The 19,516-nt window shown below is 42.1% G+C and overlaps 1 protein-coding gene across 1 annotated transcript in view; it reads right to left on the bottom strand.

Annotated features, from left to right (window-relative positions):
• The window catches only part of LOC131479417 (casein kinase I-like), a gene marked incomplete at its 3' end in the record, with an annotated part of 16,942 nt that extends 3,178 nt beyond the window's left edge, over positions 1-13,764 (bottom strand). Inside the window, exons 1-4 of the mRNA XM_058659927.1 lie at positions 13,602-13,764; positions 5,785-6,044; positions 5,204-5,299; positions 2,843-3,035 (exon numbers count right to left, since the gene is read on the bottom strand). Of these exons, the coding sequence (XP_058515910.1) occupies positions 2,843-3,035; positions 5,204-5,299; positions 5,785-6,044; positions 13,602-13,764 (712 nt within the window). The remainder of the gene's footprint in view (positions 1-2,842; positions 3,036-5,203; positions 5,300-5,784; positions 6,045-13,601) is intronic.
• Between the last annotated feature and the right edge of the window lie 5,752 nt (positions 13,765-19,516).

Below are 19,516 nucleotides of genomic sequence, written 5' to 3'. Positions count from 1 at the left end.
GTAGCAGGAGGGAAGAAGTAGTAGTAGTAGTAGTATGCAGGAGGATACTACTACTACTAGTAGTAGTAGTACTAGTACTAGTAGTAGTAGTAGTATCAGTAGTACTACAGGAGGGCAGTAATATAAATAGAGGTAGTGGTAGTTTACCAGGGGAGAAGTAGTAGTATTATCAGTGGTACTACAGGAGGGCAGTAATATAAACAGTAGTAGTAGTAGTTTATCGGGAGGGGAGTAGTAGTAGTAGTAGTAGCAGTACTACCAGGAGGGCAGTAGTGTAAGTCGTAGTAGTAGTAGTAGTAGCAGGAGAGGAATAGCAGCAGCAGTAGTAGTAGTGTTCGTAGTAGTCCTAGCAGGAGAAGGGGAGTAGGAGTAATAGTTGAAGTCGTAGTAGTAGTAGCAGTAGTAGTAGTAGCAGCACCGGCTGCCCAACTGCTAGCGTTAGTAGAGCAGTAGTAAGAGTGGGGTAGCAGCAGTAGTTTGGTATTAATAGTAGCAGTAGTATTAGTGATAGCATGAGCAACAGCAGGTTCTTGTGAGCAACAGTAGCAGCTGTACGCTGCTGGTCACGATAGCACCAGCAGCAGAAGATCGGGCTGATATGCAGCAGCAGATACGTGTAATAATAGCAGCAGCATATACACACACGTGATAATAGAGTAGCAGCAGCATATATACACACGTGATAATACAGTAGCAGAAGCAAATACGAGAGATATAGCGGCAACAGCAAATACGAATGATATAGTAGCGGCAGCATATACGCGTGATATATTGGCGGCAGCAGCAGGCGTCGGGTCATCCAGCAGGCGCTGCCACTGCAAGAGCTTCAATCTGTACCCTCGCATACAGGAACTATGACTCAGCGACAAGATGAAAATACATATGTCATCCAGGCGCCTCATGATTTTGATCAGCAGGAAGAATAGTCACACATATACACGACAACTGCACTCGAGACAATAATCACTAGCATTAGTGTAGCACTATCGGAGCTGTCAGTAACTGTGTGTGTTCTGCTGTTGTTGTTGTTGTTGTTGTTGACTGCTATCGCCACTGCCAGTTGAACAGTAACTGTGTGTTCTGCTGCTGCTGTTGTTGTTGTTGACTGCTTACGCCACTGCTAGTTGACTACTGCTGCTGCTGCTGCCAGTTGGCTGCTGCCGTTATGCTGCAGTCGCTGCAAGAAGTTCTTTCACGTAGGACGGGGTGGGAAGGCGGCTGTAGAGTTAACAGAACATTTACGACTAGATGGAGCAGGTCAATTGAGAACATTGTGGCGCACAGAGCTAGCACGGAAAGATCATGATCATATAGTACCAAGAATGTATTTCAGTGCTGCTGTTGCAGCTATAGCAGCAGCAGCACCACCTCAGCAGCAGCAGCAGCAGTAGTAGCAGCGGCCAGGAGGCAGCACAATACTATTGCTCCAGCGGCAGCAGCAGCGAATTAGTACCGCACTATTACTGCAGCAGCAGCAGCACCACCAGCACTCAGCAGCAGCAATAGCAGCACCATAACCACTATTACTGCAGCACTAGCTACTAATAATATTAGTACTAGGACTGTCACGACGAGTATCAGTTTTCAGAACCACCACGAGAGTCCACTCATTGCTACAACTACCGCCAATACTACTACTACTACTTGTACTGGTGTTAGTGCTGCTACTTCTACTACTGCTAGTAGTAGTGCTTCTATTACAACATGTACTACCATTAATACTATAACTTATGTTCCAGATCACCACAAGTATGATTGTTAAGACACGTACAACTATTGTTATCATTACTACCACTATTATTGGTATCACAATTATTTTCACTACGACTACTATTACTTCGACTAATACTAGTGCTAATACTACTATTACTACGAATAAAACTATTTCTACTACCTCTACCACGACTAGTGGTGTTTCTACTACCAAAAAAGGTACTACTACTGACACTACGTACACTACCAGCGGTGTCCTCCTATTACGATGAGAAGAACTACTACTACTACTATAACTACAAACAACTACTACCAGCACTACTACTACTATTACTACGTCTACTACGACTATCGGCGTTACTACTATTATTGGTGTCACTACTACTAATACTTCTTCTCCGGGACTACCACAGGTGTCTATTAACATACGTACTACTATTACTACCACCACTACTACGAGTACTCCTGTTACTAGTACTCCCCTGCCACTACTATTACTACCACAACAACTACTACGATTACTGCTATCACTACTACTACTACTACCACCACGAGTACCGCCATCACTACTACTACTACCACCACGAGTACCGCTATCACTACTACTATTACTACCACTACTACTGCTACTACCACGAGTACTGCTATCACTACTACTACTACTAATAGTAGTAGTATTAGTAGTAGTAGTATTACCAATCGTAGTGATGCTACGCTCAATACTACAAACAACTACTACTGGTACTACGTGTAGCACGAGTACTACACGTGCGCTTATTATCTTTAGGACAACTGGGAGGAAAGCCATCAGTACACGTACTGCTCTCACGACTGAGAGTTTCACCACCATCACTACAGTGGTGATGCTGCTATTGTTCTGAGTATTATCATTATTATTGCTACTACTACTCCTACTCCTACAACAACAACAACTACTTCCATACCTGTGCAGAAGCACATGATTTGTACCTTACAGCCTCAACATCACCTCGGCATATAATTTATCTGAGTACTACAACTATTACTACAACTATTATTATCATCACTGTAACTACTATTATTATTATTGATAGTTCTACTACTACTACCACTACTAATTATTATCAGCAGTATATTACTACTTTTATACCTCTGCAGAAGTACATAAGAACATATCCAACAGCTTCGAGGTCATCACGACGACTCTGCTCAGAGCCTAAGTGAGCGCTGATTGATGCGTAGCGTGCAGTTCCCGTCAAATTTTTGTTTTCCCTATATGGTATATGTTGGTGTGTACGAGGGTCTCTATATTTCTTCGCCAGGCCGAAGTCGATTATGTATATCTGTAAATTTACCCACACGCACACACACGATGTACATAGACACCACATACACGTCATACATGCAGCGCGATACACACATACATGATCACATGTACAGAGTAGAATAGATACAGAAGACATCAGTATATATATATATATTCATAATAAACTCATACCTGTGTGTCCATACATATGTCATAGAAGAGAGAGTTCACACTCACGGATACACATATACATATTCACTATATACGTGTACGTAGATACATACACATACATATAGATATATTGACACACACACATACCCACATAGACTTCCATATACCCATAATACATAAAATATATATACATACATATGTATACACATACACATAGACACATATACATACATACAGACACACACACATACCCACATAGACTTCCATATACCCATAATACATAAAATATATATACATACATATGTATACACATACACATAGACACATACACATACATACAGACACACACACATACCCACATGCACGTACATTCACATGCAAACATACACCAGCATACACACACACACACATACGGACCTACATCCAGTATATGTAACATAGACTCTATATACACGTATACACACATATACACGCATTCATAATACACGTACACGCACACATATATGTACGTAAAGACAGACATTCATCTTGTAGTTCATTTCCAAGGTCAACGATGTATACCTACAATACACACACACACATACTCTCGGCGGCGTTAGCGTGCATGCAGTCTAACGGCTAGACTGTGGCATCACTGTTGACAACACTTCTTCCTTATATTCACTTTTACATGCGGCCTCCACTGCAACAGGAATATGCAGGGACGAGCGCATGCAGCCTAACGGCTGGATTGGGGCATATCCGCGGTACATTTCTAGCACGGCAGCGCTCAACAGCATAGCTTGTCTGTAATGAAACGTTGCACGAGGTGCCTGCACCCATATATATGTGGATATATACATATACATATACGTACATATATATATATGTATACGTGTATATACTTACATACGAATGCCCTGGCAAAAAAATTACTACGTGTGAAACGTTGCATCGGGGGCGTGCACCCGTATATGTATATATATATATATACATACACATACATGTCTATATATACGTACACATATATATATACATATATATTTATATATATGTAGGGATCTATATAGGAATGCCCTGGTAAGGGAGACGTACTACGTGTGAAACATTGGTGCAGGGGGTGGGCGCAACCACATATGTGGATGTATATATATATATATATACATATATATACATATATATATACACATGTACATATATGGATATACGAATATACATGTGTACATACATATATATATATATATATGAAGCCTCGAGTACGGCGCGCGATACGTGGGTTGCACTGATTCGATTTATGTATACATAGACGTCTTTCTTTTTGAAATGCCCTTTCTGTTGCTGTTCGTCCTGAACAGCTAGCGCTGCTCTTATCGCTAAATGGCAAGTCTGCGGCTGCTGCTACTGCTGTTGCTGCTGCTGCTGGTGCCGCTGCTACAGGTGATACTACTGCTGCTGGTGGTGTTGCTGCTGGTATTGGTGTGGTGCCTACCCATTGATAAGCTGTTGTTCCCCTGCATCTTTCTGCTGGTGCTGTTCGTCGTGGTCCTACGTGCCTGCTACTGCTGCTGCTCCTGGTGTTGCTGTTGCAGTTGCATTTGCTGCTCCTGCTGCTGCTATCTCTCTTCTTTTCTTCACTGTTGTTACTGTTTCCGATTTCGTACCTGCCTTCAGTGCTCCTGTTGCTGCGGCTTATTATCAGTCGCTGCTCCTGCTGCTACTGCCTTCTCTGTGCGGCCGCTGTTGTCACTCCTTTTGTTGCTGTTGCTGCTGCTGCTGTTGCTGCTGCTGCTACGTATTCTCCGCTGGTGTTGCTGTTGTGTTGATGTGACACCCCATCAATTCTGCAAGTGCAGCCGTCGGGGCGACCCCACCCTCCCCCGCGAGCGACATCCGGCTTTCTGTGTGCTGCTTCTGATTGAATTTTTCAGTAGAAAAACACTATGCTCTCCTCAGTACTTACCTCCATGAGGAAAAAAGAGAAGAGGAAGAGAGAGAGAGATAGAGAGAAAAATAGAGATACGCTCTTTGGAAGTATATAAAGAAAGAGAGACTTACAGTGTCTTGATGATCCGCGCCTCCGAGAAGGAAGTTGTCAGGCTTGATATCTCTATGAATGAAACTTCTGTTGTGTATATACTCAACTCGCTGAAGCTGCATGCACACACACACACGCACATGCGTACATTCAACCACAGAGCACACACACGGAGCACATATACACACAGACACACAGTTAAATGGCAAGGAAATAACTACATATACATACACATATACTTCCGTTGTGTATATATACTCCACTCGCTGAAGGTGCATGTACAACATGCGTACATTCGACCACAGAGCACACATAAACACAACCTACACACACACACACACACACAGAGCATATATATATGTATATATGATTGGAAATACATATATATATATATATATATACTTCTACTGTGTATATGCTCGACTCGATAACGCTGCATGTACAGCATCCGTACATTCACCTACACGGCAATCACAAAAATACCACGCAGGGACATGCAGACCACCCACACACACAAAGCATATATGCATATATATATATATATATGTGTGTCTCCTCCCCACTGTGTGTAGAAGTATCATCCACACGGATAGATACGTACAAATTGGTCTGCGAGCAGCAAAATTGTTTTGAGAGAAAAGACGCGGTTGCACAAGTTGAACGTGTCTTCTAGGGAAGGTCCAAGTAGCTCCATGACCATAACGTTGTAATCGCCCTCTGACTCGCAGCAATACGCCTGCGCTATCCCTTCGCCTCCCTGTAAGTGTCGTAAGAGGCGGTATTCGTAGAGTAGCTGTAGATGCTTTGCTCGGATACTCTCAACTTTCAGAGCCACTTCTTGACCAGTTTGTACGTTCGTCGCTGCAAATGCATGCATCACATTCACAGCAGTCATCAGGAGCAAAGCGAATGCGCCGAAGCACACTCTACTCATGACTTCAACAAATAGTGACAGTAGCACTTGTAGTAGCATTAGGAGCAGTAGTAGCAGCACTAGTAGTAGCAGTAGTAATGGTTGCAGTAGTAGTAGTAGCAGTAATACTAGTAGCAGTAGTAGTATCAGCAGCAGGAGTAGTAGTACTCCTGCAGGAGCAACCGAAGTAGTAGCAACGGTAGTGGCAGTAGCATTAGTAGTAGTAGTAGTGGTAGCAGCAATCGAAGTAGTAGCAACGGTAGTGGCAGTAGCATTAGTAGTAGTAGTAGTGGTAGCAGCAACCGAAGTAGTAGCAACGGTAGTGGCAGTAGCATTAGTAGTAGTAGTAGTGGTAGCAGCAATCGAAGTAGTAGCAACGGTAGTGGCAGTAGCATTAGTAGTAGTAGTAGTGGTAGCAGCAATCGAAGTAGTAGCAACGGTAGTGGCAGTAGCATTAGTAGTAGTAGTAGTGGTAGCAGCAATCGAAGTAGTAGCAACGGTAGTGGCAGTAGCATTAGTAGTAGTAGTAGTGGTAGCAGCAACCGAAGTAGTAGCAACGGTAGTGGCAGTAGCATTAGTAGTAGTAGTAGTGGTAGCAGCAACCGAAGTAGTAGCAACGGTAGTGGCAGTAGCATTAGTAGTAGTAGTAGTGGTAGCAGCAACCGAAGTAGTAGCAACGGTAGTGGCAGTAGCATTAGTAGTAGTAGTAGTGGTAGCAGCAACCGAAGTAGTAGCAACGGTAGTGGCAGTAGCATTAGTAGTAGTAGTAGTGGTAGCAGCAACCGAAGTAGTAGCAACGGTAGTGGCAGTAGCATTAGTAGTAGTAGTAGTGGTAGCAGCAACCGAAGTAGTAGCAACGGTAGTGGCAGTAGCATTAGTAGTAGTAGTAGTGGTAGCAGCAACCGAAGTAGTAGCAACGGTAGTGGCAGTAGCATTAGTAGTAGTAGTAGGTGGTAGCAGCAATCGAAGTAGTAGCAACGGTAGTGGCAGTAGCATTAGTAGTAGTAGTAGTGGTAGCAGCAACCGAAGTAGTAGCAACGGTAGTGGCAGTAGCATTAGTAGTAGTAGTAGTGGTAGCAGCAACCGAAGTAGTAGCAACGGTAGTGGCAGTAGCATTAGTAGTAGTAGTAGTGGTAGCAGCAACCGAAGTAGTAGCAACGGTAGTGGCAGTAGCATTAGTAGTAGTAGTAGTGGTAGCAGCAACCGAAGTAGTAGCAACGGTAGTGGCAGTAGCATTAGTAGTAGTAGTAGTGGTAGCAGCAACCGAAGTAGTAGCAACGGTAGTGGCAGTAGCATTAGTAGTAGTAGTAGTGGTAGCAGCAACCGAAGTAGTAGCAACGGTAGTGGCAGTAGCATTAGTAGTAGTAGTAGTGGTAGCAGCAACCGAAGTAGTAGCAACGGTAGTGGCAGTAGCATTAGTAGTAGTAGTAGTGGTAGCAGCAACCGAAGTAGTAGCAACGGTAGTGGCAGTAGCATTAGTAGTAGTAGTACGTGGTAGCAGCAACCGAAGTAGTAGCAACGGTAGTGGCAGTAGCATTAGTAGTAGTAGTAGTGGTAGCAGCAACCGAAGTAGTAGCAACGGTAGTGGCAGTAGCATTAGTAGTAGTAGTAGTGGTAGCAGCAACCGAAGTAGTAGCAACGGTAGTGGCAGTAGCATTAGTAGTAGTAGTAGTGGTAGCAGCAACCGAAGTAGTAGCAACGGTAGTGGCAGTAGCATTAGTAGTAGTAGTAGTGGTAGCAGCAACCGAAGTAGTAGCAACGGTAGTGGCAGTAGCATTAGTAGTAGTAGTAGTGGTAGCAGCAACCGAAGTAGTAGCAACGGTAGTGGCAGTAGCATTAGTAGTAGTAGTAGTGGTAGCAGCAACCGAAGTAGTAGCAACGGTAGTGGCAGTAGCATTAGTAGTAGTAGTAGTGGTAGCAGCAACCGAAGTAGTAGCAACGGTAGTGGCAGTAGCATTAGTAGTAGTAGTAGTGGTAGCAGCAACCGAAGTAGTAGCAACGGTAGTGGCAGTAGCATTAGTAGTAGTAGTAGTGGTAGCAGCAACCGAAGTAGTAGCAACGGTAGTGGCAGTAGCATTAGTAGTAGTAGTAGTGGTAGCAGCAACCGAAGTAGTAGCAACGGTAGTGGCAGTAGCATTAGTAGTAGTAGTAGTGGTAGCAGCAACCGAAGTAGTAGCAACGGTAGTGGCAGTAGCATTAGTAGTAGTAGTAGTGGTAGCAGCAACCGAAGTAGTAGCAACGGTAGTGGCAGTAGCATTAGTAGTAGTAGTAGTGGTAGCAGCAACCGAAGTAGTAGCAACGGTAGTGGCAGTAGCATTAGTAGTAGTAGTAGTGGTAGCAGCAACCGAAGTAGTAGCAACGGTAGTGGCAGTAGCATTAGTAGTAGTAGTAGTGGTAGCAGCAACCGAAGTAGTAGCAACGGTAGTGGCAGTAGCATTAGTAGTAGTAGTAGTGGTAGCAGCAACCGAAGTAGTAGCAACGGTAGTGGCAGTAGCATTAGTAGTAGTAGTAGTGGTAGCAGCAACCGAAGTAGTAGCAACGGTAGTGGCAGTAGCATTAGTAGTAGTAGTAGTGGTAGCAGCAACCGAAGTAGTAGCAACGGTAGTGGCAGTAGCATTAGTAGTAGTAGTAGTGGTAGCAGCAACCGAAGTAGTAGCAACGGTAGTGGCAGTAGCATTAGTAGTAGTAGTAGTGGTAGCAGCAACCGAAGTAGTAGCAACGGTAGTGGCAGTAGCATTAGTAGTAGTAGTAGTGGTAGCAGCAACCGAAGTAGTAGCAACGGTAGTGGCAGTAGCATTAGTAGTAGTAGTAGTGGTAGCAGCAACCGAAGTAGTAGCAACGGTAGTGGCAGTAGCATTAGTAGTAGTAGTAGTGGTAGCAGCAACCGAAGTAGTAGCAACGGTAGTGGCAGTAGCATTAGTAGTAGTAGTAGTGGTAGCAGCAACCGAAGTAGTAGCAACGGTAGTGGCAGTAGCATTAGTAGTAGTAGTAGTGGTAGCAGCAACCGAAGTAGTAGCAACGGTAGTGGCAGTAGCATTAGTAGTAGTAGTAGTGGTAGCAGCAACCGAAGTAGTAGCAACGGTAGTGGCAGTAGCATTAGTAGTAGTAGTAGTGGTAGCAGCAACCGAAGTAGTAGCAACGGTAGTGGCAGTAGCATTAGTAGTAGTAGTAGTGGTAGCAGCAACCGAAGTAGTAGCAACGGTAGTGGCAGTAGCATTAGTAGTAGTAGTAGTGGTAGCAGCAACCGAAGTAGTAGCAACGGTAGTGGCAGTAGCATTAGTAGTAGTAGTAGTGGTAGCAGCAACCGAAGTAGTAGCAACGGTAGTGGCAGTAGCATTAGTAGTAGTAGTAGTGGTAGCAGCAACCGAAGTAGTAGCAACGGTAGTGGCAGTAGCATTAGTAGTAGTAGTAGTGGTAGCAGCAACCGAAGTAGTAGCAACGGTAGTGGCAGTAGCATTAGTAGTAGTAGTAGTGGTAGCAGCAACCGAAGTAGTAGCAACGGTAGTGGCAGTAGCATTAGTAGTAGTAGTAGTGGTAGCAGCAACCGAAGTAGTAGCAACGGTAGTGGCAGTAGCATTAGTAGTAGTAGTAGTGGTAGCAGCAACCGAAGTAGTAGCAACGGTAGTGGCAGTAGCATTAGTAGTAGTAGTAGTGGTAGCAGCAACCGAAGTAGTAGCAACGGTAGTGGCAGTAGCATTAGTAGTAGTAGTAGTGGTAGCAGCAACCGAAGTAGTAGCAACGGTAGTGGCAGTAGCATTAGTAGTAGTAGTAGTGGTAGCAGCAACCGAAGTAGTAGCAACGGTAGTGGCAGTAGCATTAGTAGTAGTAGTAGTGGTAGCAGCAACCGAAGTAGTAGCAACGGTAGTGGCAGTAGCATTAGTAGTAGTAGTAGTGGTAGCAGCAACCGAAGTAGTAGCAACGGTAGTGGCAGTAGCATTAGTAGTAGTAGTAGTGGTAGCAGCAACCGAAGTAGTAGCAACGGTAGTGGCAGTAGCATTAGTAGTAGTAGTAGTGGTAGCAGCAACCGAAGTAGTAGCAACGGTAGTGGCAGTAGCATTAGTAGTAGTAGTAGTGGTAGCAGCAACCGAAGTAGTAGCAACGGTAGTGGCAGTAGCATTAGTAGTAGTAGTAGTGGTAGCAGCAACCGAAGTAGTAGCAACGGTAGTGGCAGTAGCATTAGTAGTAGTAGTAGTGGTAGCAGCAACCGAAGTAGTAGCAACGGTAGTGGCAGTAGCATTAGTAGTAGTAGTAGTGGTAGCAGCAACCGAAGTAGTAGCAACGGTAGTGGCAGTAGCATTAGTAGTAGTAGTAGTGGTAGCAGCAACCGAAGTAGTAGCAACGGTAGTGGCAGTAGCATTAGTAGTAGTAGTAGTGGTAGCAGCAACCGAAGTAGTAGCAACGGTAGTGGCAGTAGCATTAGTAGTAGTAGTAGTGGTAGCAGCAACCGAAGTAGTAGCAACGGTAGTGGCAGTAGCATTAGTAGTAGTAGTAGTGGTAGCAGCAACCGAAGTAGTAGCAACGGTAGTGGCAGTAGCATTAGTAGTAGTAGTAGTGGTAGCAGCAACCGAAGTAGTAGCAACGGTAGTGGCAGTAGCATTAGTAGTAGTAGTAGTGGTAGCAGCAACCGAAGTAGTAGCAACGGTAGTGGCAGTAGCATTAGTAGTAGTAGTAGTGGTAGCAGCAACCGAAGTAGTAGCAACGGTAGTGGCAGTAGCATTAGTAGTAGTAGTAGTGGTAGCAGCAACCGAAGTAGTAGCAACGGTAGTGGCAGTAGCATTAGTAGTAGTAGTAGTGGTAGCAGCAACCGAAGTAGTAGCAACGGTAGTGGCAGTAGCATTAGTAGTAGTAGTAGTGGTAGCAGCAACCGAAGTAGTAGCAACGGTAGTGGCAGTAGCATTAGTAGTAGTAGTAGTGGTAGCAGCAACCGAAGTAGTAGCAACGGTAGTGGCAGTAGCATTAGTAGTAGTAGTAGTGGTAGCAGCAACCGAAGTAGTAGCAACGGTAGTGGCAGTAGCATTAGTAGTAGTAGTAGTGGTAGCAGCAACCGAAGTAGTAGCAACGGTAGTGGCAGTAGCATTAGTAGTAGTAGTAGTGGTAGCAGCAACCGAAGTAGTAGCAACGGTAGTGGCAGTAGCATTAGTAGTAGTAGTAGTGGTAGCAGCAACCGAAGTAGTAGCAACGGTAGTGGCAGTAGCATTAGTAGTAGTAGTAGTGGTAGCAGCAACCGAAGTAGTAGCAACGGTAGTGGCAGTAGCAGTACTAAGAGCAGCAGTAGTAGCAGCAGTACTAGTAGTACCAGCAGTAGTAGTAGTGGGAGTAGTCGTAGCAGCGGTATAGTAGTGGTAGCAGTAGTAGTAGTTGCACGATAAAGAGAAGTAGCGAGAGTAGCAGTTGAAGAGAAGAGGAGAAGCAGCACCTACAGGAGGAAGAGGGTAAATCGAAGCAGCAGTAGCAGCAGGACTGGTGATAGAAGAGGGCTGTCATGGCGTTGGAAGTAGTAGAGAGAGAAGCAGCGACAGCAGCAGGGCAGCGAGAAGTAGTCGTATCAGCAGCATCAGCAGCACACTGAAGAGAAGCACCGATGATACACGAGAGTGATTCATTATTACCGAAGGTAATGCAAGAGGAAGACTGAAACACTCATACGGACACTTTTCGTTTTATACGGAAGAACGGCAGCAGCTAATGGATACCCCACGTGCACATGAAGAGGTGAAGAGGAGAAGGAGGAGATGGTTGAGTTGTGCAAGAAAGGGGTGAAGAACTCCAATAAAAACAAAAAAAGGAACATATATGGAAAGAACATTGGAAGAAAAAAAATTTCATGCATATATACATATATATATCTCTGAAAACACTGCAGCACAGAAGAGAGTCAGTGAGTACCACAAAATTTTCACAGTGGAAGGACAGCGGTGTGAAAGAGAGCGAGGAAAATAAGGAGGAGGAGGGGAATTGGAATAGAATTTGATGCAGAAAGAAGAAGCTTGCACATAAAGGAAAAAGTAGAGAGAGTCGTAGAGAGAGAGGGGGAGAGAGTCACATGGGTGTATGTGTACGTACTGTGAGACAGCATCAGGTGTTTTTTATATATTGGAGTATGCATCAGTGCATATATATGTGTGGGCGTGTGTGAGAGTATATGTGTCTAAATGTGTGTGTGTGGGAGTATATCCACACACATGTGTGTGTGTGTGTAGATGTACATAGATATGTGCGAATGTGTGTTTTTATATGTACATGCGTATAAATGTGTGTGCGTTAACATATATACATATACAATATATATATATATATATATATATATACACTTTTTTCTTGTACATACATATATATATATATATATATATATATATATATATATATGTATATGTCTGTGCTCGTGAATGTGCAGGAGAAGCGAGTGTGTTTGTACGTACATGTGAAATGCAAGTCCACAACAAATATACATATATGTATATATATAACAAATATAAATATTTGTATATATCTGTATTGGAATGTTTGCGTGATATAAAATACATAGGTATGATATTGTATCAATACTAGCATACTTTTTTACGTCCACACAGCAACAACAACAGCAGCACCACCATTTCCCAATGCATGAGCTGCTGTCTGTTAACCTTCTAGAAAATAATCCTCCACATACATCAAAAGCACAGATATACTCCGTCTCTTCCACTAAATATACAAAACAATAGCAGCACCTACTGCTATTGGTACTGCAGTAGCAGCAATAACAGTAACAGCATACAAATGTGCGACTGAGTCGCACATTGACATGCTCAAGCAGCCGTACACACACACACAAACATATACACGTACACATATATATATATACACATACATATATATATGTATTATGTAGTAAATATATCATTCTGCTCATCGATATCTACTGAATAGTAGTAATAGTAGTAGTAGAAACAAAATAAGCAATAGTTGTAATTCTTGTAGAAGTAGTAGTCGTAGTAGTTGTAGTAGTAGTGGTAATAGCAGCCTCTTCTCCTCCTTCGACTTCATATGCACTCTTATACATGTTCATGTAGTTTTACTCATACTACTCTCCTCAACATAAGTAAAATACTACGACTCGTAGCGACAGTATTATCAGAAGTACTTGTGGTAGTAGTAGTATTTGTAGCACTCTTCTTCTTCTTCTTCAGCATCATAGAGACTCTTGTACTCCTCAACGTACAACGGCGTGAAGATGTGTGGGTTGCAGCAGCTCACAGAAATCAGAACTACTATACTACTTCATCTAATACTACTACTACTATAATACTAGTAGTGGTAGTAGTAGGAGTCACCACTCTTTTTCTTCTCCTTCTTATCAGCGTCTACGACTATTGCTGCAACTGCTATTACTGTTACTATTACTATCATTCCTGCTCTTCTTTCAATGCAATCGCAAAAATCCCTAACTTCAATAATAGTGCGGGCAGAATGCGTCTGCCACACAAAAAGACCTCCTTGTGTCTTCTCTTTCAAACATTGCTCACCTTTATATATATCTCCAAACGATCCAGAACCAATTTTCTTGCCAATCTTCCATACTCCAGCTACTTTCATATCTTTCAATGCCTGCAACTGTGTCGAGCTGCTCGTACTCGCAGACTGTTGCTGCTGTTGCAGTAACGACCGTTTCACCTCCGGTAGCGCCATTGTTGAAAGCTTTACTCACTTACGCAGACACACTTCACAAGATATACTCAAAACACACATGCATACAGAGATCTATATATATATCTCTTTATGTATATACATCCAAATATATATATATATCTCTATATATATGTCTCACTCTCTCTCTCTCTATATATACATATATATATAACAATGCTTGATCAAGGGTAATTGATAAAGCTGCTGCTACAGACAAATAAAACATTCCACTTTTTCAATACGTTGGACTAGGCACAAGACTTCTATTCACACAGTAATATATATATATATTATTACAGACGTGTGAATGCATATACACACGTGTGTGCGACACCTGATTCTTTCTTTTATATACATTTACATATACGTTGTAAATACATATACACATATATATACATATATATGTATATATATGTATCTGATTATATATATATTTATTTACGGACGTGCACAACTAGTGTTATTTTGAGAAGCCAATATGTTGTGCTGTTGCGTTATATTCGCTGCACAGGAGCAGCAGTAGCAGTAGTCGTAGCAGCAGCAACACCAGCGGCAAATGTAGAGGCCTCAGAAGGAAATGCAAACGTGTTGAGAGGAAGAGGGTAACTGTCATGATAGCAGCAACAGCATCGCAGCATTTCACAACATGCCAAAGGAGAAAGATAGAAAATAGCACAGAGAATGTTGTTCACCAGCTCATAACCCGTTACTGCCATCGTACAAAAATTCGAATAGCAACACCGCTACTTTCAGCCTTTCATTACGTATATTCTTCATTTCTCTCTCTATCTTTCTATCTCTCTGTCCAACCCTTTACAGCATTCTACTACCACATCCTACACATATATGTACGTATATGTATATTGGAATCTATCTACAGCATTCCTCTTCATTATCACATCCTACATACACATATATATCTGTTCGCATATGTATATTGGAATATATCTACAGCGTTCCCCTTCTAATACCACATCCTACATATATATATAAGTACGTATACGTATACTGGAATCTATCTGCAGCATTCCTCTTCTATCATCACATCCTACATATACATATATATCTGTTCGCATACGTATATTGGAATATAACTACAGCATTCCCCTTCTAATACCACATCCTACATATATATATATAAGTACGTATACGTATACTGGAATCTATCTGCAGCATTCCTCTTCTATCATCACATCCTACATATACATATATATCTGTACGTATATGTATATTAGAATATATCTACAGCATTCCCCTTCTACTACCACATCTGACAAATATATATGTACGCATATGTATATTTGAATATATCTACAGCATTCCTCTTCTATTATCACATCCTGCATATACATATATATATGTACCTATATGTGTATATTGGAAGGGAGAGAGGCATACATATGGCGCTACAAGAGGCACGGGAGAGACTTGTATCAGGATTGCTGTTGTGGCTGCTGCTGCCCTTACATAAATATACATATATAGATATATACATCTCTCCACATATATATTTATATGTAAAGTAACAAGGGTAAGAGGACGGGGTTCCACTTAGAAGGTTGCTGCTGCTGCTGCTATTACATACTTACACTCATATAAATATATATATATATATGGTGTTGCTACATCTCTTATGGTTTTACCCACAAGTGTATATACATGTATTGCTACAGGAGGCGGAGGAGAAAGGGAATTTCACTAAGGATGTTACTGTCGTTGGTGCTTTTACTTACATATACATACACATATATATATATATTGCTACAAGAAGCAGAGGAGACAGAGGATTTCAATAAGAGTGTTATCGTGAGCGGTGCTTCTCTCTCCACATATATACATATATATATATCACGTATACATACACATAGAGATATATAGAAATATATTGCTACAATAGGCAGAGAAGAAAGAGGGCTTCGATATGAATGTTACTGTGGTGGTTTAATTCTATATACATATATATATATATGTATACATATGTAGAGCGCTACTAGAGACAAGAGGCTTCAGTATGAATGATACTGTGATTAGTGCTGCTGTAGTTTCTAACAAGAAGAGGAGGAGCCGAGGGCCTAGCGCACGGCTTCACCCGCAGCAAGACGTTTCTGTTCTCCCCTTCCTCCACTATGGCTGCTCTTCTGCTGTTGCTGCTGCTGTTGCCCTCGCTATTCACTCAGGCACCAATTGCACACATGCTCAGGCACACATACACGTTTCATGATTGTTGAGCAATTCCATTCTCCACTCATTTTGCAGAGACTCGTTTTTAGTCATTGCTGAGTCACAGGGAGAAAGCTTCCGGAAAAGAATGCCTTGTTCCCATCACTGTTATTATTCTTTTTAATGCCAGCAATACTCACTCCCCACATGCGAACACACATACACACACATAAAATACAATAGCCTTGAGCTAAACGGCTGGTGTTGTGGTAGTACCGCTGTTGTTGCTTGTTGTAGCCAGTTGCTGCTCTTACTATTATTATTATTACTGCTGCTGCTGTTCTCACTATCATTGCTGCTGCTGCTCCTCCTCCTCCTGATGTTGGAGGCGCTCTTTTCTTGGTTGATGCGCAGTTGCTGATGCTTTTAAGTGGAATACTATTGCTCGTGGTAGCGTTTTCGCAGGCTCCTCCTGGTCCTGCTAGTGGTGGTAATAGCGTTAGTAATGGGCGGCTGCTGCTTGCGGTAGTAGCGGTAGTAATAGTAATGGGGTTGCTGCTCGTAATAGTACTAGTAATAGTACTGGAGCTGCTACTTGTGGTAGTAGTAGGAGCAGTACTAATGGGACTGCTGGTGGAGGGATTAGTAGTAGTTGTATTGGGGCTGCTGCTCGTGGTAGTAGGAGTAGTACTAGTATTGATGAAGCTGCTGCTTGTGGTAATAGTAGTAGTCGCAATTGTCGTACTGGGGCTGCTGCTTTGGTAGTATTCTAGTAGCAGTATTAGTACTGGAGTTGCTGCTGGTCGTGGTAGTGATAATACTGCAGCTGATGCAGTTGCTCTATACATGCAGCTGCTGTATTTGCTGTGGCTATATATGCTCTTGCTATATAGGCTGTGGCTGCATATGCTGCTGCTGTAAATGCTGTTGCTGTGAATGCTGTTGTGGTATATAATATGGCTCCGTATGCTGCCGTTGCTTCAGTATATACGCTGTTGCTTCAATATATATGCTGTTGCTTCAGTATATATGCTGTTGCTTCAATATATATGCTGTTGCTTCAGTATATATGCTGTTGCTTCAATATATAAGCTGTTGCTGCATCTGCTGTTGGTGCAATGCGGTTGGTGTATATGATATTGGTTTAGATGATGTTGCTGTTATGACTACTGCTGCTGACGGTTAGCTCTGAGGATATATTGAAAGGGTTCTTTTTTCGTCTGTGTAGATGTAGAGCCTGTTTGGCTCTTGCGGATTTTTTCTTCGCGACCCCCTTTCCAAACAGAGAAGCAGCCGCTCAAATTCCTTGTTCCTCAAGTGCAGCAATAGACGTTTTTCTGGTCAGGAGATGCATGTTTTTAGGCGCATGCATCAAGAGATCTGGCTTTCTTCCTTCTCTTCTTCGTCACATGCCCCAAACGAGTGAAAGAAGAAGGTGCTGCAGCACTGTTGCAGGTGTCCATCAGCAGTAGAAGCCCAATACATACAACGATAATGACATGCAGGGCGTATGTCAGTACGCACCTACGTACATATATATATATATATGGGCATACGTATCTTATTCTATATGTATGTACACATGTATATATATAGGGGCATACGTATCTTTTTCTATATGTATGTACACATGCATATATATATTTATAGGGGCATACGTATCTTTCTCTATATGTATGTACATATGTATATAAGCAGAGCTGCTGTTAGATGGGTTTTGAAAGTTGTTGATAGCAGCAAATAACATATGGAAAGACGGATTGTTATAACTGTGTGTCTTTGTGTGTGTATGTATGAACTTAGATATATGCATACACACATATACATACACACATATACATACATATATACATACATATATATATATATATATATATATTTACATATATATAGACAGATATACAAATAGATACATATACGTAGAGAGATAAAAGTAGCAGATTTCCGCACACACCTTGATATACATATATATCTATACATATATCTATATATATATATATACATACATGCCGAGCTGCTGTGGCACGCTCCTATCCCGTGAGTAGCATGTTTCAGTAGGCAGGCAAGCTTCTACTGAGAGTACTATTTAGAGTGAATAGAAGATTATAGCAGGGCAGGTGAAAGCATACATTATTATTTGATGTCAATAAGAGAAAATACTTCTGATGAGGCCAAACAACCAGCTGCAAACACCCCCTCTTTCCCCTTTGCAGGAGCGTCATCATCACCACTCACACATACACAGAAAGAATGGCTGCTTTAACTACTGAACGTACACACCACGAGACAACACTATACGCCGAGTCGCTGTCAAGCTACGTAAGGCGTCCACATCAATATATACAGAGGCGTATATATTTACACCAGCCCCCGAGCTACTCTTACCGTATCTAGTAAGGCGTCAACACCATGAAGACAGATATATATATATATACACATACATACATACATACATACATACAAGGCTTATATATATATATTATATACACGTATATACAAGTCCTATATATATATGTATACGTATACATATATACATATGTGCATATATGTGCATATATATATATATACATATATATATTCACATATATGCATAGCGCGCATATACATATATATATATATGTGGGGCTTCAGTAGCACATGTGGGCTTCCGGATTAGTAGTGGAGTGGTTATTTGCTCTGTAAGGCATCATCAGCATGTTGAAGTGGAAATGGAGTTTTCTTCTCACGCGGTGAAGAGTACTACTGCGTCTCACGGAGTAGCCTTTTCTTTCCTTCTACTGTGCAGCATCGCCGTGAATATATCACACATACACCACTTCAACAGAAAGTGAAAGCTTCTTCGTTCCTCTCTTTCTCTCTCTCTCTGTCTCTACATGTACACATCTCTTTCGGCCTCTCTTCCTCTTTCTTTCTGTATCTATAAGCATATTTTGATATACATACGAGTAACTTTCTCTTCCTCTCTCCTTTTTTCCTAACTTGCTCTCTGTCTCTACTCTCTCCTTTCCTCTACGTATACGCGTCTCTCTCTCGCTCTTTATTTTTACATGTGAATAAACAACAGTGACTTGTACTCGTACTTGGTGCACCTACCTACTTCTGTGTCTGTGTCTGCCTGCTTCCATATCTCCGTAGCCCCTACAACTCCTATACAACCCACTGCCTCTGACTGCCTCTTCACATATAAATATATATACATAGTATATACAGGCTCCTCTTTATGTAAATCACTTTTGCTGCCTCTAAATTTCTTCGTATGTATTGTCACATGCTCCTCTTTATTGATAATGCTAAAGTTGCCTCTTCCTTTTTTTTTTTCTCTCTCTCTCTCTCTCTCTATATATATATACATACATACATAGACACACACAAAATTACATATATATATACATATATATAGGTCGTAACCTGCTCCTTTCTCTATATATCACTTTCACATCGTCTGCATATCTTTATACATCCTAACAGTCGTTTGTGTGTCTCGCCCGTGCTCTGTGTGTTGCCCTTGGTTTTTTAAGTCTTCTTTTCTCCTGCTGTGAACTTCTCTGTGTGTATGTGTGCGTATGTGTCGTTACGACTCTAATGAAAACCG

This window comes from Ochotona princeps, unplaced genomic scaffold (assembly GCF_030435755.1).
Source record: "Ochotona princeps isolate mOchPri1 unplaced genomic scaffold, mOchPri1.hap1 HAP1_SCAFFOLD_2757, whole genome shotgun sequence".
In the NCBI taxonomy this organism is placed as follows: domain Eukaryota; kingdom Metazoa; phylum Chordata; class Mammalia; order Lagomorpha; family Ochotonidae; genus Ochotona; species Ochotona princeps.
The sequence above is the reverse complement of the archived record's forward strand: the minus strand, read 5'-3'. Positions and strand labels throughout refer to the sequence as shown.